The 19,156-nt window shown below is 42.8% G+C and overlaps 1 protein-coding gene across 1 annotated transcript in view; it reads right to left on the bottom strand.

The window, feature by feature from the left end:
- XRN2 (5'-3' exoribonuclease 2) overlaps window positions 1–19,156 on the bottom strand; it is a 102,167-nt gene that overhangs the window by 35,046 nt on the left and 47,965 nt on the right. The window contains exons 18-23 of the mRNA XM_014519406.2: window positions 11,439–11,546; window positions 11,271–11,360; window positions 10,695–10,767; window positions 3,212–3,295; window positions 282–379; window positions 105–184 (exon numbers count right to left, since the gene is read on the bottom strand). Coding sequence (XP_014374892.1) covers window positions 105–184; window positions 282–379; window positions 3,212–3,295; window positions 10,695–10,767; window positions 11,271–11,360; window positions 11,439–11,546 — 533 coding nt within the window. The remainder of the gene's footprint in view (window positions 1–104; window positions 185–281; window positions 380–3,211; window positions 3,296–10,694; window positions 10,768–11,270; window positions 11,361–11,438; window positions 11,547–19,156) is intronic.

The raw sequence follows: 19,156 nt of genomic DNA, 5'->3' as shown, positions 1-19,156 counted from the left end.
AGGGGGCGGGGTTGGGGGCCAGGGGAGATCCTTGCTGCAGTTTAGACAAAACTGAAGGAATTATTTTTCAGCAAGCAACAACTCATACTGAAGACTATACTTACTGATCTGGAAGAACTGGATTTTCATTCAGTGAAAGTTTTCCCTGGATTCCATGGCACAGTTCTGGGGGCATATCAACTGGCTACAGAAAAAAATAACTGTTCAGCTGAGGCAGACAACCAGACCACTATTACCACCACCACCACCAATGCAGTATCTTTAGAACAAATTGAACCTACCTCTGTAGTACTGGATTTATAGAGCTCTGCAATGAAGTCACAAAGGCTGTGATTTTTTCCAACAAAGAGAAGGTCACCACCCAGACTATTTCTTCGGTCTAGAAAAGAAAAGAAAAAAAGTCAGAAATTCAACAGAAGAACGCTAGCAAAAAAGTGCCAGAAAGAGTACACCGTGATGATATCCATCTTCAGCAGACGACTAACTTCTGCAGAAGAAAGTTTCCCTTCCACTGAGAGGAGAGGAATGTATAAACTACATTTGACCTATGCCCACATTCTTCTATGGTACTGTTCAGAGGGAAATAAGGGTGGAAACAGATGTCACCTTTCTTCATCTTTGTGCTGCCATAAAATTATGGAAGCAAAAAGCAAAAGCAACATACCTGCTGTTGCAACAAGAACACCCAAATCTGTCACCACATCTGATAGTAGTAATAACACCTGCCACTCTACAGCAGGGGACATCTATTTGCTTTATGGTGGGAGAGCACAGGCAGCCAGAAGCTACCCATGCTCTCCAGCCCCCCTTGGCAGGGAGTCGGAGCCTTAAGGGTCCCAACCCTGCACACCTTGGGAATTCTTAGGCAGGATCAAACCCCTCAAAGTCCTGCAAGAGCCTGCCTGGCTTTCGGCGTTTACTGGGTACTTCTACACCAAGGCACCAGAATTACAGCAGACTAATTCTACTGAGCATTAGAGCAGTAGGCAAAAAACTGTGCTAATGAGCTAATGCACAGTAGAATTAATCTACTGCACATCAGTGTCACAAAAAAGCATGCACCGTAGCTACTGTGCAGTAGCACCGATTACAGCACATTAAGTTAGTACCTGTAAGAACAGTACTAAACTTAACATGCCATGATTATGGTGCATTAATGAATGTGTAGACGTGCCCACTGAGAAGTGCCCCCAGGATCTCCAGAACATGTCTGCGTAAGTGGGGAAAGATGGGTAGGTGCTCCCAGAGCTTGAGGGGCCCGACTGGGGAAAACAGAAAGCCAGGCAGGCATTTCCAGTACTTGGAGGAGGCTAATCCTGCACAGGAATTTAGGGTACTCAAGACTGGGCCCTTCAAGCCCTGGGAGAACATGTCGCTCATTGTCCTACAGCATCAATGGGTGAGACAACAGTCCGTGACAGCTGGAAGACTAGAAGGTCCAAGGTGGCACGAGTGGCCATGCAGGATCAAACTGATGCTTGGAGACTGCCTTAAACTGCTTTGAGAGCCAACTCAAATTTTAGGATTTTTTCTAGGGATGGAAGCATTTTTCTTTCCATGATAATTATTCAGGCAGACAAGTCTCTGCTACCATGTCTGTTCAGTGTGCCCCGGAGGCTAGAACTGTTTTGGAGACCTTTTAAAGAAGCAATAGAAATAGCTGCCAGATTTAACTCAGATGAGTCAGTGGTCCATTTAAGAAATCACAAAGACAAAACCACAAAGCGTATTTGTGCTATAGGCCTAATATTGAAAATCTAAATTTTCTTGCAAAGAAAGAAAGGGACCACTATCACAATGCCTCAGCTGGATGTAACCCAGATAAAAGAGTCTGAACCTGGAGAGAATCCTGATCCACCTCATGACATGGCTGAAAAGGTTCCCAACATAGTACTTCAACTAAAGGTGCAAAGTCAAAAAAGTAACTGATGCATCAGCCTATGCAGAGCTCAGAAGCTAGGCTAGAAGATTTTCTGTATTTTGTTTAGATACAGTTTGCCTGATGGAAAGGATTGGCACAAGGCCTTTCAGTTTTTACCAGAATCTATCTTGTCACAGGAAAATAGCCAAATATATCTTTACTGAAATGTGTTCATCTAACAATTACTCATTTAGGCAGGGTGCAACAACTGGATCATTCAACACGATAACCTGAAAATTAGTCTTCAGCTTCAAAATCTTGTTTGAGTCTATTTAATTTAAAGTAAGTGCTAACGAAAGCTGGAGATTCTGTTTTTACATCAAAGATTTACAGTCTCTGAATCATACCTGAACAAAGGCTGCAGCCTGGCATAAGGAAATCAATAGCAACAATCTATTACTACATCTTGCTCATTTGAGGTTTAATACTGTATACAAGACAAGTACATCAATAATGGAAGCCTTAATAATCACCAGGGATCTAGGTTTTCTGTTTCCCACAGGGAAAAAATGTAGAAAAATACAGATTTCCCCCTTTATCCGAGGAAAATGTGGATTTCTCATTTTAAAAGAGAAACCTGCAGATTTCGTAGTTTTGCAAAGAGCTCTCTGCAGGCTGGCAGAGTTACAGCCTGCAAGGGGCTGGGAGGGAGCGGGAGGAGGGTGGTTGGGCAGAGGCCACCACGTTCATGTATATGTGCACATGGCCACCAGGCAGCCTGGAGAGCAGCTCCTGCTGGTAAAGTGGGTGGGGAGTGGGGTGGGGAACTGAGGTTCCCAGAGAGGAAGAGAGTTGGGCAGGGCTGGGGCTGCTGTTGTTGCCTAGGTTGGACGGTGCATGGGGCTTGGAGCTGGAATGTGCAGCTGCAAGGCCCTGGCAGGGAGCAGGACAGGGCCACGGGCTGCTTGTCCAGGGGGTGGGACTGGCTCCTCGCCACTGCATGCACTCCTGGGGGGCCAGGAAGGACCCATGCCCCCCAGATTTGTGCGCAGGGCAGAGGCAGGGGTGGGATGCCTGCTGCGGGCTCAGGCTCCCTGCCCTGCTGCTCTCCCCTGGGGCCTCTGAAGCCCAGCGGGTGCGACCTGACACTGCCAGGCACAGCAGGGCCATGCAGGAAAGCTGCTGGCAAGCTCTGCACTACCCTGGTGAGGCACCCTCTGCCCAGCCTTTCATTTTCCTCATGGATTTTGTTTGTTGCTTTTTTTAAATCAGAGAATTTGCGATTCTGTAAATCAGGGAAAGCCAGGATCCCAAATAATCACATAAATCATAATGAAATATAATTCTTACTTTCTTCAGAAGTGAGATCAGGGTAAACCTCTTCCAAAGCAGCTCTCAGGCGGCGTTCATCAACAAATGGCAACAGAGCAACACCTAGTTAAAACAAGCTAGTTAGTTATACAAAACTTCTGTATTCATTGAAATGAATCAAACTATCTGGCTTACCTAAAAGAAAAAGAAAGTGTTTTCCCACATACTGAATGGAAAAACTGAAAATAGTCAAAAGGTTCAGTTGACACACATTTTACTAATGTCCACAAAAAAGTTAATTCCAGTTTTCCTTGAATTTTCTTCTTTACACTACGAACTAGCAACTGTAGGGCAACTTACACAAACACTATACATGCTACAAGGAAACAAACAGCTTGATTTTCAAAATCCATGCTGCATTTTTAATTAGGATTTTTTTAAAAATGAAAATAGACACAGAAGTCAGAAAAATCAATCAAATAACCTTAATATTAAAAAGTCACTTCTGATTACAGCCATTCTCCATGAAATGGTAAAAATGTTGGACGGGAATGTTAACTTTAAACAGTTATTTCATTTGAAATCTTTAGTTTCAAGGTTCTTTAAAAATATATAAATATTTTACTTATAATTTATGTATAACCATAAATACAATATGAAAATAAAACTAATCTGGACAGTTTCTGAAATAAGCCTTAAAAATTGGATATTTAGGGTGTGGTGCAGCATGGTATCACAAATGCATCCTTACTTAGGTACTGATTTTGTAGCTTCTATCAAAATAATGCAACACAACCTGCTTGAACACATTTATTATACTTGGTTACCTCTTAGCTCCCTCAACATTATGCACTAAACGTTTTCCTTTACTGACAGGCAATAATACAAGCTCACTAGTACACTGGTACTTATAGGTCTTCATTTGTTTCCGTACTAGTTCTATGGTATGGGTCTCCATAGAAATGTTCCTACTTCATTAGGCTCTAAAGACCTACAGTTAAGATAGATTTTTATGTGTCGATTCCTTCCAGTTTAACTTAGTTTTCCTCCTTGAACAGATGTCTTTAATTAGCTAAATAAATACTTGAGATAGTCTAACATGTTAGACTAAAACACTGAAGTTTAATAGGTCAGAAGTTTAAATTAAAAACAAAAAATCTTGAAGCCTTATGATAAAAAGCAAGTTAGGCTAAAGCTGTATATTCTTTTTGCCAAAGGAAATAATAAAACAAGGACAGTTGCACCTCATTTGCTTATGAAGTAGTGCAAGAATGAGAGAAGTCACCATGTAACCCAGATGACTATTGCTATATTACAGATCATTAAAAAAAAAAACAAAAAACAAAAAACAAAAACATGCACATCCAAGTTAAAAGCACCCCTCAAATGCATCCACTTCTAAATTGAAGCAACAGTCACTCACCGCAAGACAGAAGTCCCTCATCTTACATTTACATATACAGAACTACATTAAATACATTGTTTATCTTTTAATTGCTGCTAAAAGCAACATGTGCTCAGCAATGGAAACCAACTATAAAGTTGATTTTTGCAGCCAACACTAACCATGACTATAAAGTACAAGGTCTATACTGGACATGACCTACAAGGGACAATATTTTTAAAGAGAATTTTTGGTGTTCCAATCCAAATCAATTCCAAATCTGTGAGCCAGTCAAGAACCATAAGTAGTCCTACTACCAGCAAATGTCCTCCACCCCACCTGGGGTTTCAGATGTTTCCAAATCCTTTGGCAGGCGTTCTACGTACAGGCCTAAGCCCGGAAGCCTGGGATTCAGATGCCCCCGAGTTTCGCATGTCCTCAGCTATAAGGCCCCAGGGGCAGGGCATAACTGTTCTTCTGGTGTGGTTTAGTACCTGCCAAGTTGTTCGGGCTTAACGCCAATTTTATGGAAGTGGAAGGCTCCTCCCTAGCTTGCTCCTGCAGCCATACGGCTGAGGGCAAATGAAACTTGGGGGGATCTAAACCCCAAGCCTCCAGGCTTGGGCCTGCATGTAGGATGCCTGCCAAAAGACATTGGAAATATCTGAAGCCCCTGGTGGGGATGGAGGATGTTTGCTGGTTGTAGGGCCACTTATGGTTCTGGACTGACTCATGGATTTGGACTTGATTAGGCCGATTTGGCTTGGAACATGAAAAATGTATTTATTTTTTAAGTTTGTACTCTCTCTAATTAGGTGCCAAACTACTACTTAAATGTGCATTTATGGATTACCTGTGCTTAAACTTGCAGCAGTTTAAAAAAAAAAAAAAAAAAAAAAAAAAGGTAAAATGTATCAAGGCTGGATGAACTAGGTTTATGGGTGCTATACATAAATTGCTATAAATATCTTTATTTCAAGGTCAGTTTTTTCAGATTTGTTCCTTACTTTCATGTGCTCAAGGAGAGCAGGGTCTGACAGTAAGAAGGAAAGAAGCTGAAGGAGGAATCAGTATGGAGGGGGAGGGGGAAAGCAGAGGGCAAAGGGCCTACCAGACTCCCTAGATTTATTTCCCCTGCTGTACCAGTGGGAGGGGGGCAATTTCAAGACAAACCACCAATAATTAGATTCTATACTTGAAAAATTATATCCAATTTATAAATTTTGCATATATAGAATATAATCAGGGTCATCTTTTATTCAAGTAATTACGGTAATTAAGCAAGGAAGTAGGCCATAAAAATACCACGTATCACAACTAACAATACTTTGGCATATTTCCATGGCATGGAATAATTAGAAGCTTTTACATAACATTTATCTTCAGCCTATTAAAACTATATCAATATTAAAACAAACATAAAAGTAACATTATAAATACAAATATATAAAAGAAATATTAAAACTATTCAGGGAAGACAGGCAGAAGAGAAATGGAAGAGGTACTGCCCTATATATAAAGGCTATGCTCTGATGTACAAAGTGGAAGTTTGGCCTATTGAAAGCCTATGGGTAAAAGTCAGAGGGGAGAGCAGCAGATGTGATATCATGGCAGACATCTCCTACAGGCCACCAAACTAAAAGGTGGTGATGAACAAGGCTTTCTTTAACCAATTGATGGAGGTTTCCAAATTGCAGGACTTGGCTCTCAGGGAGAACCTTACTTAGAACAGTAGGGAAACAGCAGCACAGCAGCAATCCAGCAAGTTTCTGGATTGTGTTGGGGATAACTGTCTCATATGGGTGGTAGACAGGTCAACCAGGGAGGAAGCTCTGCTCACAAACAGGGAGGAAATGGCTGAGAATGGGAAGGCGGAAGGAAACTTGAGCAACAGTGACCATGAAATGATGGAGTTCAAGATCCTAAGGGGAGGAAGGAAAAAGAGCAGCGGAATAAGGACATGGGACTTTAGAAAAGAGGACTTTAACAAACTCAATATTGGTGAGCATGATGATCCTCTGGGAGGCAGGTTTGAGGGAAAAGGAATCCAAGAAAACTGACTGCAGTTTCAGAAGGCCCTTTTAAGGGCACAGGAGCAAGCTATCCCAACGCAGCAGAAGAATGGGAAGCGCAACAGGTGGCCAGCCTGGCTAGACACCAATCTCTTCAATGAGTTAGAACTCAAAAAGTAATGCTACAAAGAATGAAACTTGGTTATAGTACTAGAAAAGAGTATAAAGGTATTACACGGGTGTGCAGGGAGCAAGTTAGGAAGGCTAAGGGGCATAACAGGCAATAAGAATGGATTCTACGAGAATGTCAGAAGGAAAACCAGAGAAAATATAGGTCCCTTATGGAGTGTGGATGGCGATCTAGGTAGGGATGATGCAGAGAAGGCTGAAGTATGTAATGCCTTTTTTTACTTCAGTCTTCACAAATCGGGATAGTTACCAGATGATGAGTGCAATTGGCAGCAAAGATGGGAAAGGAAATGAATAGCCTAGAGTAGTGGAGGAACAGATTAAGGATTACTTAGAGAAACTAGATGCTTTCAAGTCACCAGAGATGGATGGGATGCACCTTCAGATACTGAAGGAGTTGGCTGAGGCAATTTCAGAGCTGTTAGCTATCCTCTTTGAGAACTTGTGGAGGTTGGGTGAGGTCCTAAACAACTGGGTACACATAATGCCTATCATTCAGGAAGGGAAGGAGGAGTCGGGGAATTACAGACCAGTCAGCCTGACTTCAATACCTGGAAAAATGATGAAGCAGGTCCTCATGGAATCTACTGTGAAGCATCTAGAGGAGAACAAGGTGACCAGGAACAGCCAGCATAGATTCACCAAGAGCAAGTCATGCCTGACCAACCTGATTTCCTTCTATGACAAGAAGGGAAGTTCTGTGCCCCCAAGTTCATCATGGGGGCACAGAAGGGAATTGGTGAGGCTTTACTCACCAAGGTGCCCCTGGGGGTTACAAGAACTAATGGCCATAAGCTAGCAGAGAGCAGATTTAGACTAGACATTAGGAAGAACTTCTTCACAGTTGGAGTGGCCAAAGTCTGGATTGGGCTCCCAAGGGAGGTGGTGCTCTCCCCTACCCTGGGGGTCTTCAAGAGGAGGTTAGATAGGCATCTAGCTGGGGTCATCTAAACCCAGCCCTCTTTCCTGCCTATGCAGGGGGTCGGACTCAATGACCTATTGAGGTCCCTTCTGACCCCAACATCTATGAATCTAAGAGGACAGACTGTGCAGATTGTGGGGAGAGCAGTGGATGTGATGCACCTTGAATTTAGCAAGGCTTTTGACACTGGTCTCCCACATTTTCACTGACTGCCTAAGGAAACAGACTAAAGTACTTTAAGAGGGATGCATAACTGGTTGGATTATTGTGCTCAGTGAGAAGCCATCAGTGGCTCAAAATCTAGATGGAAGGAAGTATCAAGTGGGATTCCCCCAGGTCTGCCCTGGGTCCAGTATTGTTCAACATCTTCATTTATGATTTGGAGGATGGGATTGAGTGCACATTTAGCAAATCTATAGATGATACCAAGTTGGGTGGAGCTGCCAGCACTATGAAGGACAAGGTAAGGATCCAGAATGACCTGGACAGACTGCAGAAATGGTCTGTAGTCAACCAGATGAGACTCAGCAAGGATAAGTGCAAAGGGATGGAATAAGCACATATACAAATACAGACTGGGGAATGACTGGCTAGGTTGCAGTATTGCAGAGAAGGACCTAGAAGTTGCAGTAAAACCTAAGCCGAACGAGCCAACAATGTGCTCTTGTTGCAGGCGGGGGAGGGGGAGAGCCAATAGTATACAACAGGAATTGGCAACTCCCAGCACACATTTCCAGAGCATGGCATGGGAGGCCATTTTGCTTGGCATGCCACAGCTGGCCCAGATCCTGGACAGCTGCTGCTAGCCACAGAGCTTGGGCTGCTCATAGCTGGTAGCCAGGAGGCCACCTACAGCTGTACTGGGCTCCATGGCAGTTACTGTTGCACAAACAATGTGGAGTGTATGGCGGGCAAGGGGCTGGGTTGCACTGCTCCACACCCCAGTGCAGCTGTTCGCAACTTCCCAGATGCTTACCATAGCTGGTCTGGGCAGCTGCAGCAGGCAAGCTGCAAACAGCTGTACTGGGGTCGAGCCCTGGCACTGGTTCTGTGGCAGTTGCACGTGGACCTTAGGGCGCATGGCCGGGAAGGGGCTTGTTGCTGGGGCAGTACAACCCTGACCCCTCCCCCTGCTATTCATCTAGAAGTGTGCATGCACCTGCCACCAGCAACAAGGACTGGGTCCCCCACCATTTGCCTCTGGCACACCAAGTCAAGGCATGGATGGAGGTTGGGATATTTTCGGCACCCCGGCCAAAAACTTTGCCAGCCTCTGGCATACAGAGGTGTATTAGCAGGAGGGTCATTCACAAATCAAGACAAGTGAATAGATTCTTCTGCTCTAATCAGCATTGGCAAGGCCTTGCCTGGAGTACTGTGCCCAATTTTGAGGCCCACACTTCAAGAAGGATGTCAAGAGATTGGAATAAGTCCAGCAACAAGAATGATTAGGGGCCTGGGAAGCAAGACCTATACAGAAAGGCTGAAAAGGACTAGGGTTGTTTCGTTTGGAGAAAAGACAACTGAGGGAGGGATTTGATAACCGTCTTCAAATATCTGAAGGACAATTACAGAGAGGATGAAGATGGGCTTTTCTTCTGTGATCACAGGGGACAGGACTTGGAGCAATGACCTGAGCTGCAGCAGAGGAGATTTAGGTTGATTAGGAGGAACTTTCAGACTATGAGAGTGATCAAGCATTGGAACAGGCTACCTAGAGAAACTGTGGAATCTCTATCCTTGGAAATTTTCAAGAGCAGGCTGGACCAATACTTAGCTGAGATAGTTTAGACAAGGATGAGGCTGCTTTGAGCAAGGGGCGAGACTAAATAACCTTGCAAGGTCCCTTCCAGCCCTATTTTCCTATAATCCTAAAATAAACTAATTTCCTATTCTATTCTATTTTTTATTTTATTTTATTTTATATGTTGGCATCAAGTAATGTTGTTTCCCCCATACAGACTTAAGTCCCATACAGACTTTGACATCTGACTACCATCAGAAAGAAGAAAAAAAAAACACTTTTATTCCTATTTTTAGATTCATACTGCTAGAGGACTGAGAGGGACACATAATTACTTAGACATATTGTACAGGTAATGCTGCATTTCACTCCTGGATAAATACTAAATTTAGAGCAATATAGATCAATATTCTTGTGATGGAAGATAATACATTATTTTTTCACTTTGCTCTTAGCTTTTTTTGCATCTAAACATTTCAATATTCCCTTATTCACAAGATACTAATGAATCACTGACTGAAACGAATAAGATCCACTAATTAAAAGACAAAAAAGACAATTATATAGTAACACTGAGAAAAAACAATCATCTATTCCAGACCAAATTAACAGTTTTAGAATGCCTATTAAAATTACTATAAATCATTGCTAAACACAGAATCATAGGACCAGAAGAGACCTGTAAGATCAAGTCCGGTCCCTGGTAGGAGGTTATTGGGCTCAAACAAGCTCAATGAGGTGCTTGTCCAGCCTCCTCTTGAATACCGCCAGGGATGGCGACTGCACCACCCCTGCTGGGAGTGTGTTCCAGATTCTAGAGACCCTTATGGAAAAGTTGTTAAAAAAAGCATGGGCCCAAGCACTGATCCATGGGGGACACCACTGGAGAAGACCCTCCAGAATGAGGCCATCCCATCAATTACAACACTCTGGGATCAGCCTCTGAACCAATTGCCAACCCACCTCACTGCAGACTGGTCTAGGCCAGTAAGTCTCCAGCTTAATTGAAAGAATCTCATGGGAAACGATTTGATGTCAGACACTGAATCATAATTTCCTCTTCACATAATTTTTTTTTTTTTTACTTAAAAAAATCCATCTGTTGTAAGGTACTATTTCCTTTCTCAGCTAAAGCAAACAAAAATCTGACAAAACCTCATTAATCAGTATGTAATCAAAACAGTATCTCACTCTGTTCATATTTTTCACAGAAAGCCTTAAAATTAAGACTTGGATTTTCAGTTGAAATTGAGGAAGGGCTTAAGTTTCACCTTGCCAAGCAAATTTCTTCCCGTTCAAATCAATAGCAAAATCTTCAGGGTAGAAGTCAATTATACTTGATTCCTGTAATTGAGAAAAATCAAAGGACCATTAAAATCAATTATAGATTTCTATATAGAGCAATATCAACCTCTTCTTTCCCCCCCTCTGCCTGCATTTTTTAAGGCAATTAAGTTTAAATAATAATAAAAAAAACCTGTTCTACCAAACACCCTCCAAACTGAATAGATCCAGGGGAATGGCACCAACTCAGAGTCAAGGACCAGCAAACTAATCAGGATAGACTGCTGTGGGGGCTTCAGAAGGACTGAAGACCTCTAATCCTTCAAAAATTCAAGAGTTCTTAGACCGGCGGAAAGGCAGGAAATGGGGATGGAAAGGCAGTTTACTGTGCAGAAACATTTGAAAGAAGATTCACGCTTCACAAAGCTGCTGCACAAGTAGACAAGTGAAAGTGTTGCTTTCCCTTCACTATTATTTCCTTATCAAAGATAATAAACAGCAGTGAACTTGCAATGCAAGAAACCAAAGCTTCACAAGAAGACAAGAACAAAGAGAATTCTTACTGGATCAGTCATGAGCTTCCGCCATGTTGGTGGCAAAAAGTTACCACTAGCAGCTGGAAATACACCCATAAGTTGTTCAAGAGGTCTGAACTGTCAAAAATAAAGAAAAAAATATGGGTAATTTCTAATCAATATCGAAGACGAATAACTAAATCGTATGCATCTTACCGGTTTTGTGCCCTTCTCAAAGTCTGAGGGCAGGTCTGCAATGCCTTCGAAGTCGGAAGCAAATGGTGCATAATGGAACGGGTAAAACCACTTCCAAGAAGCACAGCCCTAGTATAGCAGAAACAAGAGAACAAATAGCATACATATCAGGAAGTGAAAATATTCATACAGCCACTAACAGTGTGCAACTAATAATGATTCAACTTAATCCTGGATGAGTTGACAGCTATTGTTAGAGTGACAGCTATAGCTGAAGTTGCCACTGCTGCGTGCACCAGGTGGAAGTTGGAGCCATTGCCACTCTGTGCCTTGGGCTGGATCCAGCCTGTAAGAAGTCCCACAGTCAAGATCTGGCTTGAGGCAGGTGAGTTTGACATCCTTGTCTTAAGAAAAATGGGGAACAAAAACCATCATCAAAAGACTCAAAAGATGCCTCTGTGACACTTGACAAAAGTGTTGGAAAGGACTCCTGACCAATGGAAAAAAGTACTGACTTGGCCTTTGGGCACCTTGCAACAAAAAGGCATGTATTCATTAGCCACTGCCAGTGAGAGAGCTGTAACATGAAATAAGATCCAGGCATACCATACTGAGAGCATGACTAAAGATATTCTAAAGGTCTAGAGATGAAATATGGCCAACAGTCCAAAACAGAAGTAGTCAGGGAAGAATGTATGATAGCCTCTGGTCTGATTTGCACAACGGAACTCAAAACCTCTTTTGAGATTAGTATTTTAATACACAGCACTTTCCAGGGCTAGTTGAGCATGTGAAGATATTAGAAAATAGCATCCTACCACCTAAGCTATCAGGGTGAACACAGAACAGAGACATGATGGGAAAATTATACTACTCTTTTACTAGATATGGGCCATGTCGAGCCCCCTAGCACCATGACATCCTTGTGAGTTCTGCACATGAGGCAAGGCTCAAGTGGCACAGGGCCCCAGAGCCCAATCCTGGTGCCTGAGGCCCAATGGGAATGCCACGAGGCCCTGGAGCCTGACCCTAGTGTACAAGGCTGGTGCGGGGCTCGATCCAGCCCATGGACTGGCCCTGTGCTATTCACCTAGCCTGCTGGGTCAAAACCTTGAGTGCCACTATATTAGATCAGAATTTCTTATTTGCAGCTTGCGACACTGACACAATACGTGGTTTTGTATCAGTTAACCCTTGCATTTACTAGTGTTATCTGGCCAAAGGCAGGGCAATAATCCATAATCTGTCACATTAAATCTTCATGATCATTATTTGCATTCGATATCATCTAGAGGCCACAATTAAAGACAAGAACTCCAATGTGCTGGTACTGTACACTACAGCAAAGTAATTTTCAGCAAATACTAAATTTGTCCAAAAAAAAAAAAAAAAGTTTAGTTGGGCGAAATTTATTTGTGAATTCACCAAATAGTTTCAGCTGTGAAAGACCAGTTCAGGCTAGATTCACAAAAAGGAGGAAGGAGTTCCCTTTTTATCCAGCCACTCAGGGGTTAGACTACCTCACTCAGGAGATGGGAGACCTGGGTTCAAAGCCCTCTCCCTCCCCCAAGAACTGAATCCACATCGTCCACCTCTTAAGGAGGTGTTTTCCCTAACCACCAGGGTAGTAGATCTTTCAAAGTAGGGGAATTGATTTCTTCAGTTGATGCTATTCCACATTACTTAAATAATTAGATATTCATAGGAGCAAGAACTACAACTCCAATGTCCCACTTTCAAGGTGAGCGTCTTAGACCCAAGGCTAGTGAGTCACCTTGGGGCTCAACAAATATTTAGTTATTTCATACTCAGTGAACAGCTCCAGCATGGGGGACTAAGGGAAACCAATTCAAGAATATGCTACTGCCTCATGGTTAGTCCAGTGACATAAAACAGTTCAGAAATTTAAGCTTAAATACACTCCTGTCCAATCCTGTACAGAGACCTGATTGAAGGTCATTGAGGGGAGGGAGGGGGCAACAAATGGATCATCTGTTGAGTCAGTGACAAATTTCTGATGGACTCAGGAGCCACACAAGCAGTTAGCGTTAAGCAAGAACCATAGACTAGATACCCCCATAAGCCAACAGTGCTCAATCTTTCTGGGGTGTGGGCCTGATAAGTAGGATGCAGCCAGTCACTGGACTGGCCTTGTGTGGTGGTCTGGTCCAGCATACAAGGTCATATCATCTAGCCCATGGGGCTCCTCACAGGTCCAAAAATTTAGTGGTGGGGGAGAAGTGACAGAGTTAACTGCTGCAGTTAACTGTTGCACTTTGAGCACCACCAGCGTAGGTGAATTGTGGTGAATGTCAGTTAACTAACTGTGCAAACGTTAACATTTATTGGAAAATGCAGTTCATGTACAACTGACAGAGAAAGATGATGTCTATGTTGCACTATTCATGACTGCAGGGAAGACAGAACTGAGCAGTGGTTTGAGCATCACTGTATCAAATAAGAGTTTCCAGAGATATAAGCCCTCAACTGCGATTTGAGTATGAGGGGATGGAGGCAGTTTAGTTTGGGGGGACCTAAAGGTTTTTTATTTAGTTGCCAAACCCCAAAATAATCATTTATACAGCCATGCTATATATCCCGAGAGACTACAGTGATTATAGACAACCAAAGAAATCTGAAGAGAGGAACACTTTGGTCCAGCATAGGAAAAAAACCCAACCAATATATAGCATCATAGAAAGTTAGGGTTGGAAGGAACCTCAAGAGGTCAAGACCAACCCCCTGCTCAAAGTAGGAACCTTCCAGCCAGGGCTTTGTCAAGCCAGGCCTTAGAAACCTCCAAGGATGGAAATTCCACAACCTCTGTGGGTAACCTGTTCTGGTGCTTTACTAGCCTTCTCATGAGAAAGTTTCTTCTAATATGTAACCTAACTTCCCATGCTGCAACTTGAGACCATAGCTCCTTGTTCTGTCACCTGCCACCACTGAGAACAGTTTAGCTCCATCCTCTTTGAAACTCCCCTTCAGGTAGTTGAAGACTGCTATTAAATCCCCCCTCAGTCTTCTCTTCTTGAGACTAAATAAGCCCACTTCCCTTAGCCCTTCCTCACAAGTCATATACCCCAGTCCCCTAACCATTTTTGCTACCCTCCGATGGACACTCTCCAATTTGTCCACATCCTTTCTGTAGTGGGCACAGTACTCCAGATGTGGCCTCACTAGTGCTGAATACAGGGGCATAATCACTTCCCTCAATCTGCTGACAACACTCCTATTAATAAAGTCTAGTATGCTGTTAGCCTTCTTGGCACCAAGGGCACACTGTCTGCTCCTATTCTGCTTGTTGTCCACTGTAACCCCCAGGGTCCTTTTTGCAGAGACCTTCTTAGCCAGTTATTCCCAGCGGGTACCGGTGCATGGGACTGTTCCATCATAAGCAAAAGACTTTGCACTTGTCCTTATTCTACCCCATGACATTTCTTTTGGTCCAATCCTCCAATTTGCTGAGGTCACTCTGAATCTTAGCCCTACCCTCCATCATATATCTACTACTCTCTCCAGCTTGGTATCATCTGAAAACTTCCTGAGGGTATACTTCATCCCATCTTGCAGGGCATTCACATTGAACAAAACTAGCCCCAGGTCCGACCCCTGGGGCACTCCACTTCATATCGGCTCCCAACTAGACATCAAACCATTGGTTAGTACTCTTTAAGCCTGGCGGTCCATCCAGTTTTCTACCCACCTTCCAGTCCATTCATCCAACCCATATATCCTTAGCTTGCTTGTGAGAATGTTGTGGGAGACCATATCAAAAGTCTTGCTGAAGTCAAGGTATATCATCACATCCACTGTTCTTCCTGCATTCACAAAGCCAGTTTTCTTATCATAGAAGGCAATAGGGTTCATCAGGCATGACTTGGCCTTGGTGAATCCATACTGACAGTTCCAAATCACCTTCTCTGAAGTGCTTAGCAGTGGATTCCTTGAGGAACCACTCCATGATTTTTCCAGGGGCTGAGGATCCAAGGACCAGTCTGTAGTTCCCTGGATTCTCCTTCTTCTCTTTCTTTAAGATGTGTACTATATTTGCATTTTTTCCAATCATCTGGGACATCTCCTGATCGCCCTGAGTTTTGAAAGATGATGGCCAGTGGCTCTGCAATCCCATTGGCCAACTCCCTCAGCTGCGATGTGTCCAGCCCAGTGGACTTGTACACATACATAGCCCCTGCCCATTCTTGTTCCAGGTAGAGTTAAATAAGTTTTGTTTTGAAAAGTGGCAAAAAGTTCTAAGGAGGGATGACCTAATTTTTCGAAGACAAAGACATTAGAAAACCACAAACTGTTTCATGAAACACCCAGAGGGAACCTGCATGTTGTAGCTCAATTTGTTTGCCAAAAATATTCTTCTCATTGGCTAATGGAAGATCATTGGACCCAGGATGACAGACAGACATGGATTTTATGGAGCCACTGCCTCTCCACAGAGCAGTAAAGAAAGGACTCTGTTTTGCCTATTTAAGATGATCATTGGGTTGTACCTTTAAGAACCTGAACTACTTGACCAGCAAAGAATGGTAAAAAGGGTTTCCAAGCTTGTCTAATAGCTCTTGGCTGATATATATTATTGGTTTGCTACTCCTTCTGCACCCTGATTTCAATTATGCATCACAGTCTACACTGGAGAAATCTAGGATAATTACCTGAAGGAGAACAAAAAGGTCTCTGTCAGCATATTACATAGAGAATATTTTGGGAGGAATGACCTGCTATTGCCTGAGTTGGGATGGAGTTTTGACTTTTATACTGAAAAGACCTCATTTGTAGAGAAGAAATAAGAAGCCAAATATGCAGACCCATTATAGTCAGAGGAAAAAAAAAGTTCCTTTGCAGGTTTTTGTTCATGACAACTTATGGTTTGAGAGGTATGCAATAACCTCTTATCTGGAAAGAATTCTAGGAGATCATCGTAATACAATGGCATTAGAGCTCCCTCTCAATCTGTCTGTAATCCAAGAATGTGAAACAAAGCACAGAGTCTCTTAAGAGTCTCAAGGGTTAACTTGTATGAGGTTGAATTAGCCAGCTGAGGTAGCATAACTCTTGATGCCTCAAATATGCTACCCCCTCACTGGCATTTGGCCAGGAGGGGTATCCTTATTCACAGAGAAGTTGAAGGGCACCACTTTACATCGAAAATGATGACTTCTTATGGAAGAGCACAGGTTGTTGCTATCACAATACAGAAGCTGGAACCATTTAAATCAGAGAGCCCCAAGGCAATCATGCAAAAAAGGCATGGATAAGAGCTCAAAGTCTGCATACAGTATGTGAACATCTAAAGGTAATCATGAATTGAAGAAAACTAAATAAGGGCTAAAAGTTTTTTTCCTTCAGAAAAAAAATCAAGTACCTCAAATAATCTCTTGACATTTAACAGATTTAACACCTTTTCTGTGGCCAGCTTCCTGAAGAGAAATCTATTCTATGAACAATCCCTCATGAGAACACAGCAAGGTAGAAGCAGCAAAATATGGAATGCAATCCATTTAATTGCACAAAGATCCAGTGATCTTATACAATTCCATGCCAAGCTGTCACAGAAGGGATCATTAAGCAGTCTCCAAAGAGAAGAAAAAGGGATGGGAGTTAGCAGCAAGGAAGACTGACTTATTCTCTGCTAACCTGTCAAACCTGAAGGCTTACAGAAGATGAAGACTAATCTTCCCAAGCACCCAATACCTTGTTCATCTCTCCAGACTCGGGGGCAAAAAAACAAAACACCAAGACCAAACCACAACAATAACAAAACTGCCTACACACAAGGCACAATCTAAGGAATGACTCTTCTGCAGACCAATAAGACCTGGTAAGAACACCAGACTCAGGAAAGACAGATAATACATGTCTTAACTCAAGTTGGTTTTAGGTCAGAGACTATATATAAAAAAAACAACACACTAAAACAGTAAAATCCTAAAATTACTTTAATAATGCTACAAAATACTTAGATAGATTCTTTTCCCCCTGCCAAAAAACACACAATCAGTTTGATAAAACCAGGCATACAAAGATTCCTCAACACACTGCAGGCCATCACAGAAAGAGATGAAGCAATTAGGGGCCACACCCCCCCTTGTAACTTGAATTATTGAACATTTTGGACTGCACTTGGGTGGCCTTATAACGTTTGAGTGAATTTTGGATGTCCACAGCATTAAAGCATATCCCCCAAACTGAAACATACAAAAACACAACATCAAATTCTTAATTATGTGATTCTTGTTTCTGTTTTATGTAGTTCATCAAATTTGATAATACTGGACTGGCATGTCTACAGAAGTTAGATATAACACTTGCTTTAGGCTACATGTGAAAACTTGAACTACCTTTGCTATACATTGAGAAGTACCTGGGTTTTTTTCTTAAAAGAAACAAAAAAGATTACTTTTTTATTCACAGGAGGAGTTAAAATGTACTTCAAATTATATTTCATTTTTCCTTCCATTGAAGATACAAGAATAATCAGAAAATGTAAAGTGGATTCACTCTGAAGAAAAACAAAGCCTTCTAGAAAGAGACTAACAAGAGCAACTCAACTCAAACATGTAGAATTATGGTGAACTGACAAAGGAAATGTAGCTTAAAGGTCTTAGCAGAGTTATTTCCCCCCTTTTCTCAGTTATTTTTCTTAGAAGTACCATACTTGAAGCAAAAGCCTACTATTTTGACTTCCAACTCTGCATAAGTAAATGTCAATGAGCTTTCTATTGATATTTTTGGTACAAAGCAATAAGGAGATTATAACCGAATCAAATTCAAACCATTTTGAAGCACAGGGAAGCTGAATACACGAGACACAGGAGCTGCTGGAGCATGCAAGTTAGCAAGCTCCAGCAGACTCGATTAATTGATTTTGCTCTGATGTGCTATAACCAGCTCACGGTAAAAAGAGAGGTATCACATTGTGCCTACCCGATTCAAAAGCTACTGAAGCTAGTTCAGCCTCTGCTGCAAGCTCATACATGCCACACATATGCCTCTGTTGGCATAACCTCTCTGGGTTTTTCATTCATGGGGAATAGCATGGCCCTGGGGGAGACCATATATATGTCTTCTTCCATCCTGGCACACTGTGGATTCCCCATGGCATGTTTCTTTGCTGGAGGTGCCTGTAGAAGAAGCTGTCATGCTTACTGAGCAGGCTGAATATCTTGGGAATCCCTTACATCTCTCCTGCAGCATGTTTATGCTGCTACAGGGTGTGCAAAAGGGCCACAGAGCAACTAAGAATTTGGCCCCAAGTCCGCAAACAAGCGAAAGGTCAGAGGTTCTGCTCCCCACATCCTTAAAGGCAAATAAGGCATGCCCCAGCATTAAAGGCAAGGGCGGGGGGAGTGTGCAGCTGTGATGCCTAGCACCTTGGCCAGCACCAGGAATGGGATTAGGGCTCTCAAACTGAGCCCATGAGTCTCCAGAGACTGGGGTAAAAAGCCAGGCTGGAACAGATTAATCCTTTCTAGCTTGTGCACAAATAGACTGCACCCCAGCTGACCAGTGGGGTTATACAATAGTTGGTTCCTGTTAGAAATCCATTTGCAGGCACCTGAGGTTTATGCCCTAGGTGCACGGTCCAAGTGGCTTTCTTGGATATTACCTTTTCCTTTTCAAGTTGTCCTCCACTTTCCCTCCCCAGCCTGCTGGCTGCCGCCAAGAGCCTGAGGAGGCAGGGCTGCTCTGATGGGGCTGGGCCAGGCCACACAACAAACTGACAC

This window comes from Alligator sinensis, unplaced genomic scaffold (assembly GCF_000455745.1).
Source record: "Alligator sinensis unplaced genomic scaffold, ASM45574v1 scaffold140_1, whole genome shotgun sequence".
NCBI lineage: Eukaryota > Metazoa > Chordata > Crocodylia > Alligatoridae > Alligator > Alligator sinensis.
The sequence above is the reverse complement of the archived record's forward strand: the minus strand, read 5'-3'. Positions and strand labels throughout refer to the sequence as shown.